Source organism: Salvelinus namaycush, chromosome 41 (assembly GCF_016432855.1).
Source record: "Salvelinus namaycush isolate Seneca chromosome 41, SaNama_1.0, whole genome shotgun sequence".
NCBI lineage: Eukaryota > Metazoa > Chordata > Actinopteri > Salmoniformes > Salmonidae > Salvelinus > Salvelinus namaycush.
This window is the reverse complement of record NC_052347.1, coordinates 12,365,172-12,391,703: the sequence shown is the minus strand read 5'-3', so window position 1 is coordinate 12,391,703 and position 26,532 is coordinate 12,365,172. Positions and strand designations below refer to the sequence as shown.

At 41.2% G+C, this 26,532-nt stretch overlaps 1 protein-coding gene across 1 annotated transcript in view; it reads right to left on the bottom strand.

Annotated features, from left to right (window-relative positions):
- The window catches only part of LOC120034487 (glutamate receptor ionotropic, NMDA 2C-like), a 64,096-nt gene that overhangs the window by 3,226 nt on the left and 34,338 nt on the right, over positions 1-26,532 (bottom strand). The window contains exons 4-10 of the mRNA XM_038981069.1: positions 24,312-24,523; positions 7,459-7,627; positions 3,738-3,891; positions 3,190-3,315; positions 2,752-2,981; positions 526-686; positions 125-312 (exon numbers count right to left, since the gene is read on the bottom strand). Coding sequence (XP_038836997.1) covers positions 125-312; positions 526-686; positions 2,752-2,981; positions 3,190-3,315; positions 3,738-3,891; positions 7,459-7,627; positions 24,312-24,523 — 1,240 coding nt within the window. The remainder of the gene's footprint in view (positions 1-124; positions 313-525; positions 687-2,751; positions 2,982-3,189; positions 3,316-3,737; positions 3,892-7,458; positions 7,628-24,311; positions 24,524-26,532) is intronic.

Sequence of the window (26,532 nt, the reverse complement as noted above, 5' to 3'; positions counted from 1 at the left end):
ACCATTAATGGGCAGTTTACCAGTTTAGCAAATTTGGGAGTATTTGGGACCTAAAAGGATAAGTACAGCTAAGATTTACAATTAGCCGCCCATCCCACTCCACACGGGGTTAATTGTAATTTACCATCAGCTAGGAACTGGAGCAGGGCCAGGTCTATAGGACGTTTCCATCGGGACTCCTTCTGCAAGGCGATGCCGTAGCCAGTGGTGGCAAAGACCTTCCCACTGCCGATGGTCACCAGCTTACAGCCCTCGTCTTTACCTGCCATGTAGTTCAGCACAGCAGCGTCATAGATGAAGGCATCCAGTTTCCTATAGATAATAACAATAGGGATTTATCTTGTGGGAAAATGCAATGATAGACAAATGTATTTTTAATTACTATTTAATTACCATGTAATAACTTATCTAATGAATTGTAATTTCATCAAACATAAAATATTTGCTTAGACATTTTAGAATGTGTTACGCTGATGTCTGTTTTCTGTCACTGACTGTGTATAATGATTATTTACAGAGTGTTACCCTGATTTGAGGCTGTTGAGGGCGTCCTCCACACCCTTCTGGTTGTATTTGACCATGTGGGCATGCATCTCAGGGTAGTTGCTCCGGATGTTCCTCTCTGTGCTTCCATTTGGGACCGTACCAAAACGAAACGGTGGATACTGCTCCTGTGGCTTCTGGAACTGTTTGGGAAATGTTTGAATTATAAATGCATGATCAAGAAATTTTGAACAGGATACCCAACATGTCTAGGAAGAATACATGCACTATTCATTAAATCCATTTTTTTTTTTTTAAATATCAAATTCATTGACATACTTGCATATTAAGTAATACATTTTTTTCCCACCCTCTCCTAAGATCTGATGTCTCAACCCTTTTAGGTTCTAGATAGCACTTTATTTCTAAGAGTGTATGATATGCCAAGCAAACCCAGAGGCGTGAATATAAACCTCAAAGAAACTAACACAATGACACTGATCACCTTGTCCTTGACTACACTAGACCACTGTCTCTTTGATATCTGCCTGTACCCTCAAGTGCTGTTCACTCAATTAAGTGGTCAGCTAAGGTTACCCTCTCTATAATTCCTTTCTCAATTCGATGATTAGAGGGCACAATGAACAGAAATTAAGTCCAGGCCATACTTTCCAGAGAATTAGAAAATGACTTCTTCCCCCTTGACTGTAATAAAAACTCCTAATTTCTCCTTATTTTGCCATGCCCCTTTGACACAGAGTGGACCATGTTGATTTAAATACCCTGACTGCAATATACTGGAAATAAATTGTACTTGTTCATTAACGCAAATACTTCCGTGAGCGATAATTCCTAGTAACCTTGGCTTTTCAGAATGAGAGAAATGTCCTCTGAGCCATTTCACATGAATTAATGAGACCCTTGGTGCCAGTCTTATGCATCCCACGTCTCACTGCTGTCTGGTGGAGGAGCTGGAGAGATGACAGAGTGTTGTCCTCTTTCCCATTTGTCCTGTATCCTGTACACTGGCTGCATTAGGATACTCAGCCTGTGTTCCTCATCTCACCCAACAGACCAAGGTTACGCTGCTGCTATGTGAATGAGGGAATGCTGTAGCAGTGTGATAGTGCCCTCAGGCACAGGATGTCATACAGTGCTCTGTGTTGTAAATGCCTGTTGGGAAGCAGTGAAAAACCTGACTTAAAGCATGGATGCCCATAGAGCTTGAGTCGAGCTGGCCAAAGTCTAGCTGGCCAAAGTTAAGTGTATAGGATTCTTACAAAAATCTGTTAACATCTGACAGCTTGTACAGAAAGGAGAGACTAGGTCTAAAGAGGGAGGTGCCTGTCTGTACATGATGTCACTCTGAGGAAATGGCAAGGTGTTGTCCATGCATGACTTCATGCCTCTGAAGTGAACAGTCCCAGGAGGAGAAACAATCATCTGTCACTACATAAACACCAGTTACTGTCCTTTAACCAGTTTGTATTCCGCACAAGCCTCTTGTTTGAAACACTTTCAGAGAACGTCCCTTTTTAGAGATCATACAGCTCAATTTAAATGTTCCACCTGCAGTGTCCAGTCTGCCTATTCTCTCTGAGCTTCTGTGGATTCTGCCCTGGTTTTGATCTGTAGACTCACTGTCAAAAGACACTTTAATGGGTTCTCGTCTTTTTTACACAAAGTAGAGCTAATGGATTATGTGGGAAGAATATTAAATGAGTTCCCGGAATTCTAATGAGCAGTGGACAGCTTGGTCTTTTCCCTCAAATGCCTCTCTAATCCCTCAGTACCTTAAAGCAGAGAGTCTACAAATCATTTCTAGCACTGAAGGTTTAACATGGATTTCCTTGTCAATACTGGTGTAGAGCACCTCCACAGGCCACACAAATATGCATAAGTTAATACTAGAATATATAATCACTGGCAGCTTGGCAAATCCACTGGTGTAATACAATCCAGGGGATTTTCACAGACATCATACCTAAAGACTTCAGGGATCTAATTTAATTTCACCACCGACGCTGGGAATCCTATTATGTTTTTAGTATGAGTGGAAAAAGTCACAGTCATGACATTGAGGCTCTGCCCATGGTTATTTGTATTCTCTCAGACCGTTCGCAGCCAGGCACTGTTTGCTCATCAAAAATAGGCCACTCTATATTTTGCCTAAGCCTAACATCAAACACTACAGTATGTCCATAATTCTTTCCCCCTTTCAAAGACTGAACACAGACAGAATTACCAATGACTGATGAATCCTCCTACCTTTTTGTCACTCAGTCCAGAGACTGTGTCAGTGTATTGCTCCTGGATCATGAAGGCTGCCAGGTTGGCAGTGTAGGAGGCCAGGAAGATGACAGCGAAGAAGGCCCATACCAGGACCATGACCTTGCTGGTGGTGCCCTTGGGGTTCTCAATTGGAACAGAGTTGTTGAAGACGATGCCCCACAGCAGCCACACAGACTTCCCAATAGTGAAGGTGGGGCCTCCGGGATCTGGAGAAGACAGGATGGTGGTTGTGGTAAAGACCGAAGGGATTCAGAGAGGGCGTATATAACATGCGTTTGCATTCCATTTCAATGTCATTTAATATTTTCTGTGATTTAATATAGAGTTCTTTCAACCTACTTTTCCGTGACTTTCTACCTTTGCTGATACGGGAGGGTAGAGGTAGAGGGAAAGGTGGTCGGAGCTGACACTCACCCTTGGCGCTCACCAGACTCCGGTTGTACCCCACAGGGCTGCAGTACTCAAAGATAAACACTGTGACAGCTACCACCGTTAAGCACATCACAAACATCATCACCCACACCGCCGGACTGTAGGGCTCTATAGAGGAGGAGGGAGAGAGGAATCAGAACACCTATAGAAGAATCAGAACATCTTTCTGGCAATCGTTGAAACCATGTGCTCTGACAGCTGCTTGCTAGATAATGGCAAGGACAACGTGGTATTGTATTACCATAGTAGCACACTGTCAGCAGCTTCTGAAAGGGATGCTCTTTAAGAAGTATTGAAGTAAGTAGCGTAGCCTTGAACGAGCCTTGTCTTTTGCGAGTCGAACCACTCTGTAGCGTGAGGCAGCTTGTTGTACGATATATTCAGTTGTGAGTTCTAAACTCTGTCCAGAGAAAGTACTATTTGCCATCTCTGGTTTCAGATGGTAAAACAAGCTTTTTTAAGCCAAGTCATTTGTTATCTATGTAGAGAAACGTTTTGTTTGTTTACATGAGCAGGTTTAACGTGCTCACCAAGAAAGGCAGAGGGTGAGACGGTCCCATTGCTCCTGGCGACCATCACACTGATCCCCGTCTCCACGAACGGCACGGAGAAGTCGATAATTTCTGAGCGCTCTTCGTTTATGGTCAGCGAGCCAATGGCCATGTCCGCCCGCTTGTATACCACCTATGGAGAACGGAAGAGGACATTTTTATGACATAGAAAGTCTACAGTCTATATGTTCCATGATCTGTAATAAATTGAACACTGTAGTAGGTGGGATTAGGGATGCCCCCTGTTGACCTGTTTGATTCATTTTATCTATCAACATTGATATGCAAGACTTAAATCCCTGTAGGTGATATACAGTGTGTACAGTATTATCCCTGATATACTACACAACCCATCCAGACAGATGCAGATAACAGCCCATGGTATCTACCCACCCATTCATGCAATGTCATCCATCATGCAATATCAATCCTAATTCCTAATCCATTAGATATTGTTGCATATAGCATAGACCTAATACCTGTTACATAAGTCCCTGGCTCCGGGTGACAAAGTGTTACCAGCAGCAATTGTGCATTGTAAACACTGGCATACCAGACACCCCCCGCAAAGCAGGGGGCCCACGAGCCAAGGGGGCCCCACGAGCTCTGGGGGTCCATGCGCCTGTCATTGATGTCATCATTTTGACAGTAACCCTTCAAAAAGTAATTCATAAACCTTTTACATTTTTCAGGAATGTGACTGAAAAAGTGAAAAAAATGTAATAAACTGATTAAAGGTATAATGGGATTTCAGTGAACAAATGTTGTAAGGATCTGGGTGTAGCTGGTGCAGAGGAGTCAGGCGCAGGAGAGCAGAGATGAGTAACAAAAGGAACTTTACTCAAAAATGTAAAATACATGAAGTAACACCAAGCCCACAAACATCGGACCGAACTTACAATAAACAAACACGCACAAAAACCATGGGGAAAACAGAGGGTTAAATAATGAACATGTAATTGGGGAATTGAAACCAGGTGTGTAAAACAAAGACAAAACAAATGGAAAATTAAAAGTGGATCGGCGATGGCTAGAAAGCCGGTGACGTCGACCGCCGAACGCCGCCTGAACAAGGAGAGGGACCGACTTCGGCGGAAGTCGTGACAAATGTTGTGGTCAAGGCTACGACAGTGCCATTGCAACGAGGGGCTCTTACTCAGGTGTTCAAAAGCATATATCAGACCGAGAGCCTAATGCTTATTAGGTCGTTCTTCATAAGTTTTTGTTTATAAAACCATCTCTCTGCAGAAGCGACAGTTACAGAGATGGTAAAAACAGCTTGATTGCCATAGCAACATCAAGGAAACTGGGCAGAAGGGAGTTGTGTCAGTTTTGTAACGTCTTTAATTGAGCCTCTCATTCTCCTTAATTGCCAACCGCAAGATGTTACGGAAAGAGATGAACTGTATAGGAAGCTATGGGAACAGGTCGTCTGGATACAGGACGGTCAATAAATTGGCAGATGCAAACAGATTATCATCTTTAGCAGACAACAGTTCTTGAGGGCTTGAACAAAAAAATGGTTTGCAACTTCGTTCATACTGGTGAATTGGCGTTTGACTTGTGTGGCTACAATATCAAGAGTCCCTTATCTCGGGTATATCTTGGCCTGTATCGTTCAAGACTAAGTTTAAATTGTGTGCAGCTGTCTTTCCTGACAGTCTCAGGAAAGACTGTCTGGGTTAGCAATACTCAGAACAGAAAAACAGTCGGGCCCGCAACCTGGACCTACAGGCTGTGGTGAAAACATTTACAGACAAAAAAGGAGGACTTCAGAACACCAGGTTCAGGACAGAATTAAGGTAAATTTAATTGATTTAATGAAAATAACTATGAATATTGCAGCCCATTTGTGTAGTCTATTAGCCAGACAAAACCCGCTGAGTTCAACAATAAAGAGTGACTGAATTTATCCTCAAGCCGACAACTTATTTTCCTATTGTTAGGCTATTTGATGTGTCATTAAAAAAAAAAGTTTATAAATAGCAGCTAAATACGGTATATAACTATAGATAGTACACTGCATAATGAAACAATCCCTAGTAAGCTAGTGTCTTCAGGGTGGACTGACTGTATTGTTTGGTATTATTAGTCTGGTTTTATGCACAACTTTCTATCCAATCTGGGAGCGAGCGCGAGGACGTCTCATGTCATGCAGGTTAAGGTAGCCTATACAGGACAGTTGTATATTTCAAAACTATCTATTGGTAGCTAATTAGTATGCTGTTGCATCTAATATTTATTTTACAATCTGCAATGGTTGAATTTCCAACTGTAATTACTGTAATTACATTATTGCCACGAGCCAGCAGTATAAATATTACAGCATTTCGACTCCGTGTGTAGCTTTGTGAAATGTTAAGCTTAACATGAGAAAATGATGACCAAATAGGCCTACCAATAAACATTTATCCATTAGCTAATGCAAAGCTAAACCCTGGCACCACAGAAAGCCTATCATTGATTTGATAGGCATGCAGCTGCATAGACCTTGCGGAGATCCAGAGAAACTGTGTCATGCTAGTGGTTGTGAAGCTGATAACCCTATATAAAGGTTGTTGCTAGTCTAGTCAGAGTCAGTCCTGTTGTTCTACCCCTGGCAGATCCTCCCTCCCTTCCCCGCAGTATGATATCTCCTCTTAATAACCTCTACTGACGTTTTCCCCTACACAACTGTAATGTTTAACATGTTGATGGACTCGCCAGTGGGTTTACAGTCCAGGCACTCTGCCTGGCATTGTGTCAGCCGTTACCGGTGCTACTGTGGCCAATGCCCCAGTGAGAACAATAGCTTCCCTGAAAACTAATGTTGTAACCTCAAACTCTTCCCGAACACGGTCAGCAAAAATAATAAACTTTCAACAACTTCCTTCTGGAAAACTTCCCTGGTATTCCAGAAATTATGGTTGGAGGATTCCAGATTTCCTGCTTATGCCCTCCTGATTCTGAAAATACACCAATGGATTTTCGGGAAATCCAGGGAATTTATTGAAATGTTGCAACTCTACACTATAGTCTAGTTTCCCTTTATTTGGATTTGGACCATAATAACTATTTGTTTTTATTAAGGGCAATTAATTCATCGTTATTCATTACTTTTTCTTTTTAATGTTTATCTGAACTCAGCGCCAACATTGTCACACCCTGATCTGTTTCACCTGTCTTTGTGCTTGTCTCCAACCCCCCAGGTGTCGCCCATTTGCCCCATTATGTGTATTTATACCTGTGTTCTCTGTTTGTCTGTTGCCAGTTTGTCTTGTCTCGTCAAACCTACCAGCGGTTTCCCGTACTTCTGTTTTCTCTTTAGTCCCTGTTTTCCCGGTTTTGACCATTCTGCCTGCCCTGACCCTGAGCCTGCCTGCCGTTCTGTACCTTTCGGACTCTGCTCTAGATTACTGACCCTTGACCTATCGTTTGCCTGCCCCCTGTTTTTGTAATAAATGTTTGTTACTTCGAACTGTCTGCATCTGGGTCTTATCATGAGGTCTGATAAACATAAACCTAAATCACCAATGTCAAGAATTGAAACACGACCATTTTGAATGGTGTCTCTGAGCTCAGAGGAGGCAGAAAATGCTCTGTTATCAGTTATATGAAATGTGCTAATTGATCATATTTATTTTACAGTTATATTTAATATGCAAACTTTTTAGCAGGTGGCTAATTATAATGCTTGTTAGAATAACCATCATCTCCTTACCTCTCCGATCATGCCGTTCCAACTGCCTCTGACCAGCTTGCCGTGCTTCCCGTTGGTGACCAGGTAGAGGTCGTATGAGAATTTGGTGGTGCGGGACAGCTTCTTCAGGATGTCTATGCAGAAACCCTTACAGCACAGTTTGGTGTAGGGCTCAGTATGACCTACAATACTGGGGAGACAGAGGACAAAAAAAATACACTAGAATGTTTGTTTAAAACATTTGCCCAATGTTGCAAGAACATTCCTAGAACGCATTTAATCTCTTCTTTAAAGGTTCTCAGAATGTTTTTTAGGTTGTGGGAACAATCTGGTGAGAACATTGTGGGGCCATAAGAAAATATCTGTTCCCAAAACACACAAACTGTCCAGTTGTGCAGATAATTCTACAATGTTTATTTTAGGGGGCAAAAAACATTCACCTGAAGTTGCAAGAACGTTGCTAGAACCTATTTTGTCTATTCTTTAAAGGTTTCCAGAATGTTTCCCTTGGTTGTGGGAACAGTCTGGTGGGAACATTGTGGGGACATCTGAAAAGATATGTTCCCAAAAAACAAAATCTGTTCAGTTGTGCAGATAATTCTATGTTTCTTTTAGGATAAAACAAATACAAAGTATGCTCAGTTGTGATAACATGCATACAATGTTTAAGTTAGGTTGCACAGCACATTCCTATAATGTTGTAAGAATGTTGACAGAACACCTGGTCTAAGTTCTTTAAAGGTTCCCAGAACATTTAATTAAGTTATGGGAGTTGTCTGGGATGTTGCAAGAATATTCTTGTGATATTCACACAGGATGCAAAAAACATTCCCACAATGTTGCACAATTTCCAAATAAGTCAGTTTTTATGACGTTCATAGAATATTTATTTTAGGTTTAACATAATATTCCATTGAGGTCCACACAATATACATTTGACCTTGTCTTGAAGGTCCTCAGAAATGATCAAAAATGTTATATTTAAGTTGCATTTGAAGGTGATCTAGAGACACATGGCATTTTAATTTCTTTCAAAGGACATTTGAACATTTACACATTATTTAATTCAGTCGCACACGACTCCAACACCATCATTAAGTTTGCAGATGACACGACTGTGGTAAGGCTGATCACCGATGACGATGAAACAGCCATAGGGAGGATGTCAGAGACCTGGCAGTGTGGTGCTAGGACAGCAACTTCTCCCTCAACGTCAGCAAGACAAAAGAGCTGATCGTGGACTACAGGAAACGGAGAGCCGAGCACACCCCCATTCACATCGACAGGGCTGTAGTGGACCGGGTCGAGAGCTTCAAGTTCCTCGGTGTCCACATCACTAAGAACCTATCATGGTCCAAACACACCAACACAGTTGTGAAGAGGGCACGACAACACCTCTTCCCCCTCAGGAGGCTGAAAAGATTTGGCATGGGCCCTCAGATCCTCTAAAAGTTCTACAGCTGCACCATTGAGAGAATTTGACTGCCTGATCACCACTTGGTTTGGCAACTGCTTGGCATCCGACCGCAAGGCGCTACAGAGGATAGTGCGTATGGCCCAGTGCATCAAATGGGGCTGAGCTCCCTGCCATCCAGGGCCTCTATACCAGGCGGTGTCAGAGGAAGTTGTCAAAGAGTCCAGCCACCCAAGTAGTCATAGACGGTAAGTGAGCATTTCACAGTAAAGTCTATACCTGTTGTATTCAGTGCATGTGACAAGTACAATTTTAATTTGATCATAGGACATTTCATATGTTGATAATCTGCATATGTGGGTTCTGAACCTGCAATGTTCAGTTCTCAAGCCAGGTCTTTTATCCTCTGCAACACCAGGGAAGCTCTCTTACATTTTCTTTTTTCAGCATATAGCCATGGCAGTATGGTCAGTCAGGAATTCCATTCTTCCTTTTTAGTCTTCTTAGACGTGACTAAGCCAGGGAAATACTGGTAGCTGGGTTATACACCATCACATCACCCATTCTCTTTATATGCTGCGTACTTGGGGGCCCATATTTACAAAGTATCCAAGACTATGAGTGCTGATCTAGGATCACGTTTGCATTTCAGATCGTGAAAAATAGGGCAGGGGAACCATGGGAAGCGTCTCAAAATAGGAATTATATCGAATGTGTTTTTGAAAAGTTGAACAGTCAATTTTTACACAACATTACATTTTTTACAGTTATTCTAAATTCTGCATTTCTGTTGGATTTATAAATTTGTACGAAATAAAGACAATATCTGTCATGACTTCTGCCGAAGTCGATGACTCTCCTTGTTCGGGCGGTGTTCGGCAGTCGACGTCGCCGGTCTTCTATCCATTTTTAATTTTCCATTTGTTTTGTCTCGTTTTCCCACACACCTGGTTCTCATTTCCCTCATTATGTGTTGTGTATTTAACCCTCTGTTTCCCCCATGTCTTTGCGCTGGGTTATGTTCAACCTGTATTTGTATTTCGTGTTCGTTTGTGCCGTGTGCTTTTGGTTCGCCAAATAAAAGGCTCCAGTTTGCAAATATCTGCTCTCCTGCACCTGACTTCCTACAGCCCTTCACGCATACCTTGACAGATAAACAATACCACACAAAGGCATGGGGGAAACCGAGGGTTAAATACACAACACATAATGAGGGAAATGAGAACCAGGTGTGTGGGAAAACGAGACAAAACAAATGGAAAATGAAAAATGGATCGGCGATGGCTAGAAGACCAGCGACGTCGACCGCCGAACACCACCCAAATAAGGAGAGGCATCGACTTCGGCAGAAGTCGTGACAATATCTTTTAGTAGATTATATCTGAGCCTCAATTTCATTTTTTTTTAAAGAAACATGGTTAAAGAAAATGTGGGATTGAACCTGCAATCTTGCAACCAAATCATTAACCATGTGCCACCAGGAGATAGCTGTGGTATTGTGGGGGTTTTCAGTCTAATATAGTCAATCAGGACACAGAACACAATTTCTGAGTTCTTAAAAATGTTCCCATCCTCTTCATAGTATTTGTAAAATATGGTTGTATTTGTATGATTAAATGTTGTTCAAGTGAAATAATGTGCATTTTGTCAACAAATGAAGTGTAAAAAATATGGTTGTCTTTGTATGATAAACACTCTGTGAATTCAATTAAAATGCCATGTATTACCTTGTAGTGGGCCTACAATACTGTCACGCCCTGATCTGTTTCATCTGTCCGTGTGTTTGTCTCCACCCCCTCCAGGAGTCGCTTATTTTCCCCAGTGTATTTATCCCTGTGTTTCCTGTCTCTCTGTGCCAGTTCGTCTTGTATGTTTCCAAGTCAACCAGCGGTGTTCCCGTTCTCCTGCTTTTTACATTATCCTTTTTATAGTCCTCCCAGTTTTGACCCTTGCCTGTTTCTGGACTTTGTACCCGCCTGCCTGACCATTCTGCCTGCCTTAACCACGAGCCTGTCTGCCACTCTGTACTTCCTGGATTCTGATCTAGTTTTGACCTTTTTGCCTGGCCACGACCATTCTCTTGCATACCCCTTTGAATTAATAAAAATTGTAAGACCATCTGGCTCCTTTGTCTGCATTTGGGTCTCGCCTTGTGCCTTGATAAATACAGTCTCAAATTTGGACTCATCAGACCTAAGGACAGATTTCAACGGGTCTAATGCCCATTGCTCGTGTTTCTTGGCCCAAGCAAGTCTCTTCTTATTATTGGTGTCCTTTACTAGTGGTATCTTTGCAGCAATTCGACCATGAAGACCTGATTCACACAGTCTCCTCTGAACAGTTGATGTAGAAATGTCTCTGTTACTTGAACTCTGTGAACTCTGTAACTCTGGGTCTTCCTTTCCTGTGGCGGTCTTCATGAGAGCCAGTTTCAATCATAGTGCTTGATGGTTTTTGCAACTGCACGTGGAGAAACTTTCAAAGTTCTTGAAATGTTCCGGATTGATTGACCTTCATGTCTTAAAGTAATGATGGATGGTCGTTTCTCTTTGCTTATTTGAGCTGTTCTTGCCATAATATGGACTTGAAATTTTACCAAATAGGGCTATCTTTTGAATACCACCCCTACTTTGTCACAACACAAATGATTGGCTCAAACACATTAAGAAGGAAAGAAATTCCACAAATTAACTTTTAACAAGGCAGTGCTGTTAATTGAAATGCATTCCAGGTGACTACCTCATGAAGCTGGTTGAGAGAATGCCAAGAGTGTGCAAAGCTGTCATCAAGGCAAAGGTTGGCTACTTTGAAGAATCTCAAATATATTTTGATTTGTTTAACACTTTTTTGGTTACTACATGATTCCATATGTGTTATTTCATAGTTTTTATGTCTTCACTATTATTCTATAATGTAGAAATAAAGATAACCCTTGAATGAGTTGGTGTGTCCAAACTTTTGACTGGTACTGTATATATTGCGTGAACGTCATAAAAACTGACTTATTTGAAAATTATGGAACATTGTGGAAATGTTCTGTGCAACCTTCGTGAATATATCACAAAATGTTCTTGCAACAACAAGTGAATGTCCTGTGAAACCTAACTTAAACATTGCATGAATGTCATCACAACTGAGCATATTTTGTGTTTTGGGAACCTGTTTCTTGTAATGTAATGTATGTCCAACAACCGAATGAAATGTTCTGGAAACCTTTAAAGAACTTAGAAAGGCTGTTCTGTCGACATTTTTGCAACATCAAAGGAATGTTTTGTGCACCCTGATACAAACATTATCTGAATGTCAGCACAAATGGACAGTTTTAGTGTTTTGGGAACCTATCTCTTGTCATATCCCCACAATGTTACCACCAGACTGTTCCCACAACCTAATGAAACATACTGGGAACAATTAAAGAACAGACTAAATGTTTTCTGGGAAAATTCTTGCAACAGTTGAATGTTTTATACAAACATTGTATAATCCTCAGCACGACTAGACAGTTTTTGTGTTATGAGAACATTTACCGCAACCTAACAAATATTCTGGGAAATTTCATCAAACTAATTTTGATTTGCTGGGAAAACATTACTGGTACATTGTGTTATTACATTACCTGGAAACGTAATGAGAACTTTTGGAGAATGTCCTGTGGTGGTCGTTACATATGTTGTTCACAACATTTTAGTGAATGTTAGGAGAACATTACAAGGATGTTTATTTTAAAACATAAAATTGTTAAAATATATAAAAAACATTCATTAAATTATTTTTGAATGTTATCAACCCTAACTGGATCTTAAAGGGAATCTTCGCTAATGTTCTGTAAATGTTCCCAGTTTGCTTGGAAGTGAGTCATTTTGACTCAATATGAATTTAAAATTGAAATATCTCTGCCATTTTTAAAGTCATCCCCCACTCCGTACTTGACATTTAAGAGTCACATGCAGGTAAAAAGTTTTAAGAGTTTCGAGACATGAGCTCTATTTCAAAATATCACTTTTTCCAAGAATAATCACTGTTCCAGGAGCTCCACACTTGAGCATGAGGCAACAGATATCCTACAGTAACATAAACGAATGAAAATTATATACTTTGTTCTTAGAAATAATACTTTTTTCATTATCCAAGGCCTTCATTTACACAACCCAAATGTTTTTTTCCCGATAGCATATATGAAATGTACGATCCTATCTCCCTCAATGTGATCAAGACAAAGGAGATGATTGTGGACTACAGGAAAAGGAGGACCGAGCACGCCCTCATTCTCATCGACGGGGCTGTAGTGGAGCAGGTTGAGAGCTTCAAGTTCCTTGGTGTCCACATCACCAACAAACTATCATGGTCCAAACACACCAAGACAGTCGTGAAGAGGGCACGACAAAGCCTATCCCCCCTCAGGAGACTGAAAAGATTTGGCATGGGTCCTCTGATCCTCAAAAAGTTTAAAAAGCTCAAAAAGTTCTACAGCTGCACCATCGAGAGCATCCTGACTGGTTGCATCAAAGCCTGGTATGGCAACTGCTCAGCCGCTGACCGCAAGGCAGTACAGAGGCCAGCCACCCTAGTCATAGACTGTTCTCTCTGCTACTGCACGGCAAGTGGTACTGGAGCACCAAGTCTAGGTCCAAAAGGCTTCTTAACAGCTTCTACCCCCAAGCCATAAGACTCCTGAACAGCTAATCAAATGGCTCCACAGACTATTTGGATTGTCGCCCCCCCCCCCCTTTTACGCTGCTGCTACTCTCTGTTAATTATCTATGCATAGTCACTTTAACTCTACCTACATGTACATATTACCTCAATGACCTCGACTAACCTGTGCCCCCACACATTGACTCTGTACCGGTACCCCCTGTATATAGCCTCGCTACTGTTATTTTACTGCTGCTCATTAATTATTTGTTATTTACATTTTTTACATATCTATTTTTTACTTAAAACCTCTTAAGGATCCGCCCCTTTAAAAAAAAAATTGCCTAAAATGACGTACCCAAATCTTAATGCATGACCTCAGGCCCTGAAGCAAGGATATGCATATTCTTGGTACCATTTCAAAGGAAACCATTTCAAAGTTTGTGGAAATGTGAAAGGAATGTAGGAGAATATAACACAATAGATCTGGTAAAATTGTAATAGCGCGTGTGTAGGTGGCAGGGAAGTCAGGCGCAGGAGAATGGAACTTGGTATAAATGGAGTCGTTTAACAGACTTAAAAACCTCTTGACGCTAGGGGTCAGATTATTATTATTTTTTAAAATAACGTTCCCAAGGTAAACAGACTATTTCTCAGGTTCAGATCGTAGAATATGCATATCATTTACAGATTAGGATAGAAAACACTCCAAAGTTTCCAAAACTGTCCAAATATTGTCTGTGAGTATAACAAAACTGATTCTGCAGGCGAAAACCTGAGGAAATATAACCCGGACGTGATTTTTATTTTATTTTAATCTGTGTTTCCTGGCCCGTCTTTCTTCCATTTAAAGGGGTATCAACCAGATTCCTTTTCCAATGGCTTCCTCAGGCTGTGACCAGGCTTTAGCCATAGTTTCAGGCTTTTATTTTGAAAAATTAGCGAGATTTTTCAAAACTAGTCAGGTGTCCTCTGATTAGTTCCTGTGCGCGAGAGGGGTAGCTCTCCATTTTCTATCTCTCTTTTATTGAATAGGTTACGGTCCGGTTGAAATATTATCGATTATGTTTGTTAAAAACAACCTGAGGATTGATTATAAAAAACATTTGACATGTTTCTACGAACATTACGGATACTTTTTGGAATTTTCGTCGAACGGAACGAGGCTTTGGTTTTCTGAACATAACGCGCAACCCAAATGGCGTTTTTTTGTTATAAAAGTAATATTTATCGAACAAAAATAACATTTGTTGTGTAACTGGGAGTCTCGTGAATGCAAACATCCGAAGATTATTAAAGGTAAGCGATTAATTTTATTGCTTTTCCTGACTTTCGTGACCATGCTAATTTGGAGCTAGCTGTTGTAGCATTGATTGATACACTCACAAAAGCTTGGATTGCTTTCGCTACAAAGCATATTTTCAAAATCTGACACGATAGGTGGATTAACAACAAGCTAAGCTGTGTTTTGGTATATTTCACTTGTGATTGCATGATTATAAATATTTTTTGTAATATTTTTGAATCTGATACGTTTGGTAATTTTCTTCTGCCTTTCAGGACCGGAACGAGGCTGTAGTTTTCTGAACATAATGCGCAACCCAAATGGCGTTTTTTTTGTTATAAAAGTAATATTTATCGAACAAAAATAACATTTGTTGTGTAACTGGGAGTCTCGTGAGTGCAAACATCCAAAGATTATCAAAGGTAAGCGATTAATTTTATTGCTTTTCTGACTTTCGTGACCATGCTAATTTGGGGCTAGCTGTTGTAGCATTGATTGATACACTCACAAAAGCTTGGATTGCTTTCGCTGCAAAGCATATTTTCAAAATCTGACACGATAGGTGGATTAACAAAAAGCTAAGCTGTGTTTTGGTATATTTCACTTGTGATTGCATGATTATAAATATTTTTAGTAATATTTTGCGCCCTGCAATTCAGCGGTTGTTTAGGAAAAGGATCCCGCTAAAGGGATCCGTAGCGCAGAGAAGTTAACAAAACTCCAAAACCAAAATTACAAAATAAATAAAAGTGGGTACAAGAACCCATCGCACACCAATACATATACACGAACATACAAACAAACAATCTCCGACTAGGACATGATGGGAAACAGTGATGGGATTGAAACCAGGTGTGAAGGAAGACAAGACAAAATCAATGGAAAAGGAAAATGGATCAGTGATGGCTATAAGATCGGTGACGTCAAGGAGCAAGGAGAGGGACCGACTTCGGCGGAAGACGTGACAAAAATATAATACAAGAAGAATGCAAACTTTGCAAGAATCATCTTTGAAATGCAAGAGAAAGGCCATGATGTATTATTCCAGCCCAAGTGCAATTTAGATTTTGGCCACTAGATGGCAGCAGTGTATGGGGCGGCAGCGTAGCCTAGTGGTTAGAGCGTTGGACTAGTAACCGAAAGATTGCAGATCAAATCCCCGAGCTGACAAGGTACAAATCTGTCGTTCTGCCCCTGAACAAGGCAGTTAACCCACTGTTCCTAGGCCATCATTGAAAACAAGAATTTGTTCTTAACTGACTTGCATAGTTAAATAAAGGTAAAATAAAAATAAATAAATGTGAAAAGTTTTAGACTGATCCAATGAACCATGGCATTTCTGTTCAAAATGTTGTATCAAGACTGTCCAAATGTGCCTAATTTGTTTATTAATAACTTTTCATGTTCAAAATTTTGCACTCTCCTCAAACAATAGCCTGGTATTCTTTCACTGTAATAGCTACTGTAAATTGGACAGTGCAGTTAGATTAACAAGAATGTAAGCTTTCTGCCTGGAAAATGTTCTTGTTACTTACAACTTCATGCTAATCGCATTAGCCAACGTTAAGGGCTTGTAAGTAAGCATTTCATTGTAAGGTCTACAACTAAAAATTCAAAGATTTGATTTGATTTGATATTTATTGGACCGTTAGAATGTTGGAGTCAAAATGACTAGGTTTGGCTTGAAGGGGTTCCCTCCAGGCCAGGGTTTTCTAGTGTTAAGGCCAGTACAAAGGCAGTCCAATTCATTCCTAGATCTGAAAGGAACAGCTATGATTGAATCAAGAATGCAGACAACAAAAATATTGTTGTGAAATGTAATTAATCTCCTCACGGCTATCGGTTTTCTGTATATGAATATTGGTTTGTTTGTTACCATTGCAGCTTGTTGTTGATTGAGACAGACAGGGTGTGAGTTGGTTAATATAAAGGTGGCCATTTGTCGCTCATCCAGGGTTATTAATCGGTGGAGAAATGCTATTGGTTGAGAGTTTTTGGGGATATTCACAAGTCTTCACCTGATTCATGTTCTTATTGAATAACGACTACAGAGCTCCTGTACATGGATTGGATGTGAATGGAAGAGATGAGTGACCAATGGCATGTCATAATGATTCGATAATGCATGGGGATGAATTAGGAACTCAGCTAATGTGGCCATTTTCAATCAAGATAGTCGATGCACCAATTCCACCCATCAGGTTACAAACAGTAAAAACATTGTTGTAAACACATTTATTCTGGTTTCATAAAAGCCCATCGTTAACTTCATGCTCCTGGAGCAATAGAACAAGAGGCTTCAGCTTATATGGCAAACATCTCATTAGCATGATTTCCTAAAGGAGATGTAGGAGGAAGAAACATACCAGAAGAAGGTGGAGGAGGGAGAGTGACAGAGAGAAACAGAATGGTATAAAAAGACTTCCTTGATGTGTGCCCAGGAGCTGACGTCAAGAGTGGGGTTGCAGGGAGAACTGGAGGGACTGGGCGGCTCCACAGGCCTGCGCATTATGTCATGGCTGCGACAGATGGACGGACAGCTGGGGCTGACCAAAACAAATCTGACACAAATTAATCACAAACAAACAAAGGCAGGAGTGAAACACAATGCTGGATTATTTGCTGCCTGGCTAATGGCGGGCTTGTCCATGGCAGATAACCAGCCTACATACTCAATCCTGTAGACCTTGCCCCATTACCAATGTCTTTGGGGCTTAAAGCAATACTTCCTCTTCAGGCATTGCTCTGTCTCTTTATCTCGACCCCCCCCCCCCCCCCGTTCCCTATCCTGGGCGAAACGATTTGACCTAAACCTCAATGCAACATACACATCCTTATGCTAAACCATGGTAACGAAGTGTACACCAGCATGGGGCCCACTACATGTGGAGCGGCTGGAATGACCCTAACAAAGTGAGCTTTACCTGTATACACAACCACTGTAATGAGAGAGAGAGAGAGAGAGAGAGAGAGAGAGAGAGAGAGAGAGAGAGAGAGAGAGAATCAAGGGGAACTAAATGGACAGCACTAGCTGTGCATATCAAGTGGAGGAAGCTGACGCTGGTATAATCCATTCCTCTAAATTATCAACAGGATTACCAGGAATGTGATGAGGAAAATGTCCTCCAGTTTCACACTAACTGGATTACGGGAGCGTCGTTGGAATATGTGGGTGGAAAACATAGTGACGTCATTAACAGTGTGTTGGAGACTTGAACATGGTTCAAATTAAACATTGGCTCTCGGGGGTCCCCAGCGTCTCTTAGGGGCACACAATGTCTCTTGGAGGCGCAAAACGTTGACGTATTTGACTTTTTTCAAGGGACCACATTGATATTGCAGCAGTTCGAGGATGTTAGACACCTCCAGTATAGAGCGAAAGAGAAAACAGACAGTCAGAAATAGGAGGGGCTCATTCCATAGCTCACTGACAGTGGCACATAGGGAGGGGCGGTGTGGGGGACCAAGTGAAACATGATGAGATGCAGAGAGCACTAATGACACATCACCCTTAACCTCCCTCAGACCTTCAGACTAATGGAGTGTGCCCTCAGCCCTCAGACACATGGGAAGAGGAGGAGGGCGAGGGGCAATGAGACGCGCAGACAGCCGATGGAGGCGCAGAGCTGCAGCCGCAACAAAAGGAAACAAATGAAGTGTTTGGAGGAAACTAGCGAGTGGTGTGAGACATCGCAGAGTAAACAGACAGGTCCCAACATCCCCTGTCTCACCAGCTGCCAGGGATCACCGCTGGGAGGTTAAGTGGGCTTCTGATTAAATCCAAACAGGTTTGGGAATATAAGACAATATGTGTGTGTGTGTGTGTGTGTGTTTGTGGTGTGTGTTTGTGTGCATGTGGTGTGTGTTTGTGCGCGCGCATGTGTGTTTGCTACAAATGTGTGTGTGTTGTTGTCACCACAAAAACAATTATTTGTGTAAATGGGAATCTGCTTGTTGTCTGAAGGAAATCCAAAGGCTCAGTTGTTTTGGGTCCCTATATCCAGCAGGAATCCCTTGAAACATTCACCTTTGAAACAAACTTAATTGGACCACGGTGCTGTGGATTGTTCCTGCCAATGTGTGGCTCGGGGGGCTCACCCACTGCTGAACCCAGTCTCAGTTTTAATCAAATCAACGTATTATCATCTCACTCTCATTAGGCAAAATTGTTATAAGATGACATCATCGTCTAACGTCAACGCTACTGTTCACCTAGGGATCACCAGCAATGGCAAGAGGCTAATGCGCTGACGTGTGGTCACTGTAAGGGTCTGTAACAAGCTAGTGAAGTGAAAAACATCACAAAGAGCTTTACAGAAGAATAGGACTTGTCTCTCTGGACAACCTGACACATAAGGAGGAGTTATATCCGTCTGACCACAGTGGAGCAGAGTGAACAGAGTGACTGTTTGTTTTGTCTCTTCAAGGAGGAATAAGCGTGTCTCCATGCGAAGCCGCACAGATGGTCCGGTACGCAGGCTTCCTCGTTTCTCTCATCTGCTGAGGGCTTGAGGGATTGGAACAGAGGGCCCAGAAATACTCCCGCCTGACGGATGGCTCGTGGCGCTGGCACCCAGCTCGGAAGAGTCGTGTAGGTGTGAGTTATGGGCGATACGGGCCTCAGCGGGAGTCTTGGGGCATGGAAGCGGTTTCTGAGAGAGGCCGCTGATGGCCCTTAATAAATGAAAATGCCAGGTCCTCTAGCTCCCTGTCCTGCCGGCCAGGAAATATGACTGGCGGCCAGGATTAAAAAAACACCACAGCCCTGGGGTCCATTATTAGCATCAGCCCCCAGGGCTGGTCTTTAGTGGCATGGCTGTTGGTGTTTTACCATTATCAATCATTGGGCCTCTATCTCAACCCACTAACTGCATCATTTAGTTGCTTACTTGGTTTAGCCAATTTCTCCCATATGAACTCAAGGAAAATGTTTCCTTGTTCAACATGGCAAACTGCAATCTAAGTCAAGACAAAACACACTAGAACTATGCAGATTATAATAATGGGGTGTTTTGGTCAGTGCAAGCTAAAAAAAGATCTGGTCTGCTTCCCAAGCAGATTTTCACTGAATTGAGCTCATCCCCTCTTCTCATTAACAACCATTGTCAGTAATGGATAATGTTTCCTTTCCCCATATCCATTCACTAATGAACATCACTATCAGTCTTTAGGTGTCCAGGATTGATGAGGCGGCGTAATCGGCCCATCTAATTGATATCCCAGCAAGCAGCACATATATTTCCCTTATTGGGTCACTGTGATTACTGTGATGTCGCACTCTGGCTGTCTGCTTTAATGAAGATCTCACCCCATTGTATGATAAGGACTCATGGCTGGGCTAATGGTAGGGGAAGAGACTGTTCATCCTATTCACACCTAATGGCACTCTCCAAGTTACAGTCCAAATGAATCAACCACAGCATGTTCTACATGTTGGAGCTGTCATTAATATGGTGTCTGTGGTAGCTCAGTTTACGTTCAACAAGTAGTGGCAACAGTCATTCAGGGAAGGTGTGGGAGAGCCCCACCTGATTTGAGCCCCACCCGTTCAGCTAAATAATGTGTTGCCTGTTTTGCATGTTATTTTGGGACTAATATGTGTCACATATCAGTTTGCAAACAATAAAAAATAAATAAAAATTGTTAATAAAGCAGCTTACAAACATGGTGTCTTTTTTGATTTTTTGAGTAAGACAGCTCCAAAATGCAGGTGTTTCAGCCTAGCTCAGTGCTCTCTGTGGTGGTGGGGCAGCCAGCGGAAAATACGGGGAGTTGGTGATGTTCTTTAGTTGCGCCGTGATTGGCTCAGTGTTCTGTCACTCATGGGGACACTACCGCAAAATCTACAGAGAGAGCTCGAAAATTCAAACCCCATTAGGTGCTGCAATAGAGTTACATTAGAAGTGTCCATCCAAGAAGGCTCAAGGTCATTGGCCACAGATAAAATGATGTCAAATCACATTATATCTACCATAGCTTTGATTGGACTGATCATGTCAACATCATACTTTCAAAATCTTAGCTAGCAAGCTGGACAAGCAGTCATCATCATGAATTACGTCAATCTACTGGCAAATTATTTCAATCCTTGTCATATGAAGAAAAATTATAGATAAAACGTATCTATACGGCCATTGGGCATAAACATTACACAACAAGTTTGAAATCGCAAATTCAACAATGAGAGGTTTGGAAGAAATCAGTGGATAACTGCAAACATTGCAAAGCAATCACTAGCCTGCTATTCAGTGGAGTGGGTGTGTGGTCCAAGTCTGGGTTTAACCTGTTTGGGCTGCAGGGGCAGTATTGAGTAGCCGGATAAAAGGTGCCCATTTCAAACGGCCTCGTACTCAATTCTTGCTCGTACAATATGCATATTATTATTACTATTGGATAGAAAACACTCTCTAGTTTCTAAAACCGTTTGAATTATATCTGTGAGTAAAACAGAACTCATTTTGCAGCAAACTTCCTGACAGGAAGTGGAAAATCTGAAATCGATTCTCTGTTCTAGGGCCTGCCTATAAATGTCCTTGATATATATCAGTATACATGCACTTCATACGTCTTCCACTAGATGTCGACAGGCAGTGAGAGAAGAAATTGAGTGTATAACTTGATCTGGGGTCGAATAAATGCTCTTTGTATGACGTGTCACCAGTTTCCTGTTTTCTGGAGAGCGCGTGAAGGGACCTGGTTTTGCCTTCTGTACAGCTGTCGTTATAGACGACTAATATCTCCGGCTTTGATTTTATTTGATACATGTGACAATATCATCGTAAAGTATGTTTTTTCAATATAGTTTTATTAGATTATTGAATTTTTTTCGGGACGTTAGGCGTGTTGCGTTGTCTGCGTTTGTTCACGAAGGAGAGCTTAGCGCCACTTTGCTAGCTTTCCGTGCTAATTGACTGGAGAAGAGGACATTCTAAATCCAAACAACGATTGTTCCCGACAAAGGACCCCTTGTACAACATTCTGATGAAAGATCATCAAAAGTAGGACCCATTTTATGATGTTATTTCATATATCTGTCGAACATGTTGTACTAGTAGTTTGCGGCCAGGTTTTGGGCACGCTCTCGCCATAACGTAAACTGCATATCGTAATGAAGTTATTTTTAGAATTCTAACACGGCGATTGCATTAAGAACTAGTGTATCTATCATTTCCTATACAACATGTATTTTTTAGTTATGTTTATGAATAGTTATTTGGTCAGAATATGTGAGTGCCAGAAAAATATCCGGACGTTGTGGGAAAAAGATGCTACGTTAGCACAATGTATAACCACTGATTTCAGCTCTAAATATGCACATTTTCGAACAAAACATAAGTGTATGTATAACCTGATGTTATAGGACTGTCATCTGATGAAGCTTATCAAGGTTAGTCAAAAATTATATATCTTTTGCTGGTTTGTTACGATCGCTAACTTTTGCTGCTGGGGAATGGCTTGTGTTTCGGGCTATTGTGGTAAGCTAATATAATGCTATATTGTGTTTTCGCTGTAAAACACTTAAGAAATCGGAAATATTGGCTGGAATCACAAGATGCCTGTCTTTCATTTGCTGTACACCATGTATTTTTCAGAAATGTTTTATGATGAGTATTTAGGTATTTGACGTTGGTGTCTGTAATTACTCTGGCTGCTTCGGTGCCATTTCTGACGGTAGCTGTGATGGTAGCTGCAATGTAAAACTGATTTATAGCTCAAATATGCACATTTTTCGAACAAAACATAGATTTATTGAATAACATGTTATAAGACCGTCATCTGATGAAGTGGTTTCTTGGTTAGTTTGGTTGGTTCTTGGTTAGTTAGGTTGGTTTTGTGCATGCTACCTGTGCTGTGAAAAATGTCTGTCCTTTTTTGTATTTGGTGGTGAGATAACATAAATATACGTGGTGTTTTCGCTGTAAAACATTTTAAAAATCGGACATGTTGGCTGGATTCACAAGATGTTTATCTTTCAAATGCTGTATTGGACTTGTTAATGTGTGAAAGTTAAATATTTCTAAAAAATATATTTTGAATTTCGCGCCCTGCACTTGAAGTGGCTGTTGTCATATTGTGCCCGGCTTCGGGCTTGCAGCCAGAAGAAGTTAAGGGTCTTTTTTCCAAGCTTAAAAGGATAAACACTCACATGCCATGAGCCAGAAAAGGTTGAATACATTGGTCATGCTGGGAACTGTGAAAAAAACAAGCTCCGAATGGGAAAATACGTTTTGAACGGTCATCCAACTCGGAAATCCAGCCTCTTTCTAGAGCTCTGACCTGAAGATCACTGACTTCATGATTCGACATTGTTTATTTCAGAGTTCCCAATTGTCTTGAAAGGACCATAAATCCAGAGAATACCAGACTTTGATGACAAAGTTTGATTACAAAATAGGCCCATGTGCCTAACCCTAATAATTTGGTCCCTTTCCCCATCATAATTTAGCCTACTGTTCTGACTTGGTGATGCACATGTAGCCTATAGCTTGTTTTAGAGAAATGTAATAATTGAATATTGTAAGAGCTTTCATTGTCTGCTTATATGCCCCCTTTATTTATCCTATGGTTCTGACTTGGTATACAGCTAGAATACTCTAAGAACGACCCATGTTCTGAATTATGTCACTGTACATTTCAAAAGTGGTGAACAAATAGTTATATTGACTATGTCCGTCCTAGATCGCTCATTATTGTCTTAATCGAAATTACGGATTGCCTCTTATCGTCCGCTTATGCCATAGATTGTACATCTCAATTGTCAGTAGAACCACATTTTTGTTTTAAGCAAGTCAGCCATATCAGTTATGTTTTTTTTTTAAAGGCAGTAAACGAGGCTTAATTAACTGTTTCGCTGCCAGACAAGGCTCCGCTGATAGCCAGGTGTAGCAGTGTTAAGGATTCACTCCATGGTGCTGAACAGCTTTAAGTAGGCCCTAATGCCACTTTAAACAATGCCACTAATAATGTTTACATATCTTACATTACTCATATCACATGTACAGTATATACTGTATTTTATACCATCTACTGCTCCTTGCCTATGCCGCTCGGCCATCGCTCATCCATATACTTATATGTACATATTCTCATTCACCCCTTTAGATTTGTGTGTATTAGGTAGTTGTTGGGGAATTGTTAGATTACTTGTTAGATATTACTGCACTGTTGGAACTAGAAGCACAAGCATTTTGCTACACTCGCATTAACATCTGCTAACCATGTGTATGTGACCAATACAATTTGATTTGAACAGTTTGTGGGCACTGTTTGTCACCGTTATAGTGCAATTCATGTATTATTTAGTGTTGTGTTGTGTTGTGTAGTGGCTTTGCTGGCATGCAGCTAAAAATGTTTTGGGGAGTTTTCCCCACCAAGACATACATGCTAAAATCGCCACTGACAACAAGTAATGGTTAGTGAAACAGGATAATGGATGTACATCACCATAGTAGTACACTACACTTTTATGCTCTGTTTCATTCTTCTCATCAGAAAAAGTTTGTCGTCATTAATATCAGAGAGGAATATTGTTCCACTCACGTCTCTGTCTTGTTGGACTGGCGGCGGCAGGGCACAGTGTTGCTGACACAGGTCCCAGTCATGGGGTCGACAGCCTCCACTATGACAAAGGGACGTTCCTCCAGTGTGGCCACAGTCAAGTGTCTGTTATCTGATACGGGCTCCAGATAGGTGCCGTAGCGAGGCCACACCGGGTATCTCATCTGCAGGATCCCCATCTCATAGTTCCCCACCTGGAAGAGGAGAGAGAGATGGGAAAATAACAGGCATGAGTCATACTTTAGCTTATCGGTATTCAAACCTGCAATACAATCACATCTCAAACTACTCCTCAGAGATTCGTGTCTGATTTCCATGCAGCCGTGTGGGAAATGCCAGGATAGATTAAGTCGAGGAAATGTTATTTCCAGGTCTGCATTTTTTGTTATCAATTTTCCTGTGTATTATATTATAGAAAAAACTAAATACATTTTACTGTTGAATGCTAAGTGATGGATTCTCTCATTTCCACAAGGAAAACATACAGTCGATCAAATATATATCAGGATGCAGAAAGACAAGATCTTTGCCAATTTGAAATAGACCTCAACAATCCTGAGGCACACACTGAGGAGTTGCACCACCTGTGACGTCACCTTGCACTAAGTTAGAGAAGTTTGTCTAGTCTCACTCTGAACATCTGTACTTAAGCTGTGAGGATCAGCCGGTCACAGAGGACCAAACTCTTCATCTGTTGTTTCCTCCATTACCAAACACAGTTGTCCATCTCAGTGGTGAGGAAGTAGTTCAGTATGCTGAACAGCACTTCTCTGCTTCATTGCAGTGACTCAGAAAAAAAATCACACACAGTAATTAAACTGTGGCTTTCACAGAGCCCAAAGCAGTAACACTTCTATTATTGTTCTCTATGGTTTTATGTGTTGAGAATGAGGTTGTAAACTTTTACATAGTGATGATGATTTAACCGTTCTTAATGGCACACATATTGTGAGTTGTTTAAGTTGTTTAAGGTTAAACAAAGAGTCAAATAAGTATTCTCTCCAGAATGTTTTTGTGTTAATTGTTTTTTATGCCTCGTAATTATTTACGGAGATACATTAAAATGGATCGTGAACTGTGTTTATAATTGTATTCATTGTTACTGTGTTTGAGAATAGAGCATATTAACCAACTTTTATGTTTCTGTCAATATATTGGCGGATTGTCACACGTATCAGCAACAAAAGCCTGCAGGGTAAAACCATTTCATTGCTCACATTAACAACATTTAACAACATGTTTGTGTTCAATCAACTACCTCTACAATGGCAGAATACTGGTCAATAACTTTTTAGAATGTATGGATTGCACTGCCATCTTTAATTCATGTCAGGGGTCACTAAAATGATGCTTGGCCAACTCTGAGGCATCTAAGATGCAATAAAGTGAGCATTGAAAGTTACAACCTTACAATAACAATAATAATATTTGACTTTTCCCGGGCTGCCGAGTGGGGCAGTGGTCTAAGGCACTGCATCTCAGTGTTAGAGGGGTCACTACAGACACCCTGGTTCAAATCCAGGCTGTATCACAGTGGTCTAAGGCACTGCATCTCAATGCTAGAGGAGTCACTGGTTCAAATCCAGGCTGTATCACATGGGTCTAAGGCACTGCATCTCATTGCTAGAGGAGTCACTACAAACACCCTGTTTCAAATCCAGGCTGTATCACAGCGGTCTAAGGCACTGCATCTCAGTGCTAGAGGAGTCACTACAGACACCCTGGTTCAAATCCAGGCTGCATCACAACCGGCTGTGCTTGGGAGTCACATAGGGCGGCGCACAATTGGCCCAGCATTGTCCAGATTTGGCCGGCGTAGGCCACCATTGAAAATAAGAATTTGTTCTTAACTGACTTGCCCAGTTAAATAAAGGTTACATTTAATAAAAAATACATTATTTTACAGCAGTCAAAGACTGCATAATTCTGCTTACTTTGGAAAATGATTGGCTGTCCTAAACGTTTTATCAGGAGGCCAACCCGTACCACTGACAAATGCCTTTGCTTCATAATACTCTCTCCTACTAATACTGGAGGTTATCTGATTATTGCAGTCATTATTGTCAGATGTCATAAAGGACAACAAAATACAACTATTAGAATATCCTCTGTTTTACTGGTATGCTTAGTTATTCCTGTCTCTCCTGCCGGACTATTGATTAATCCTCTTGTTTCCCTTTCCCCCAGTTTATGGGCCTTGTCA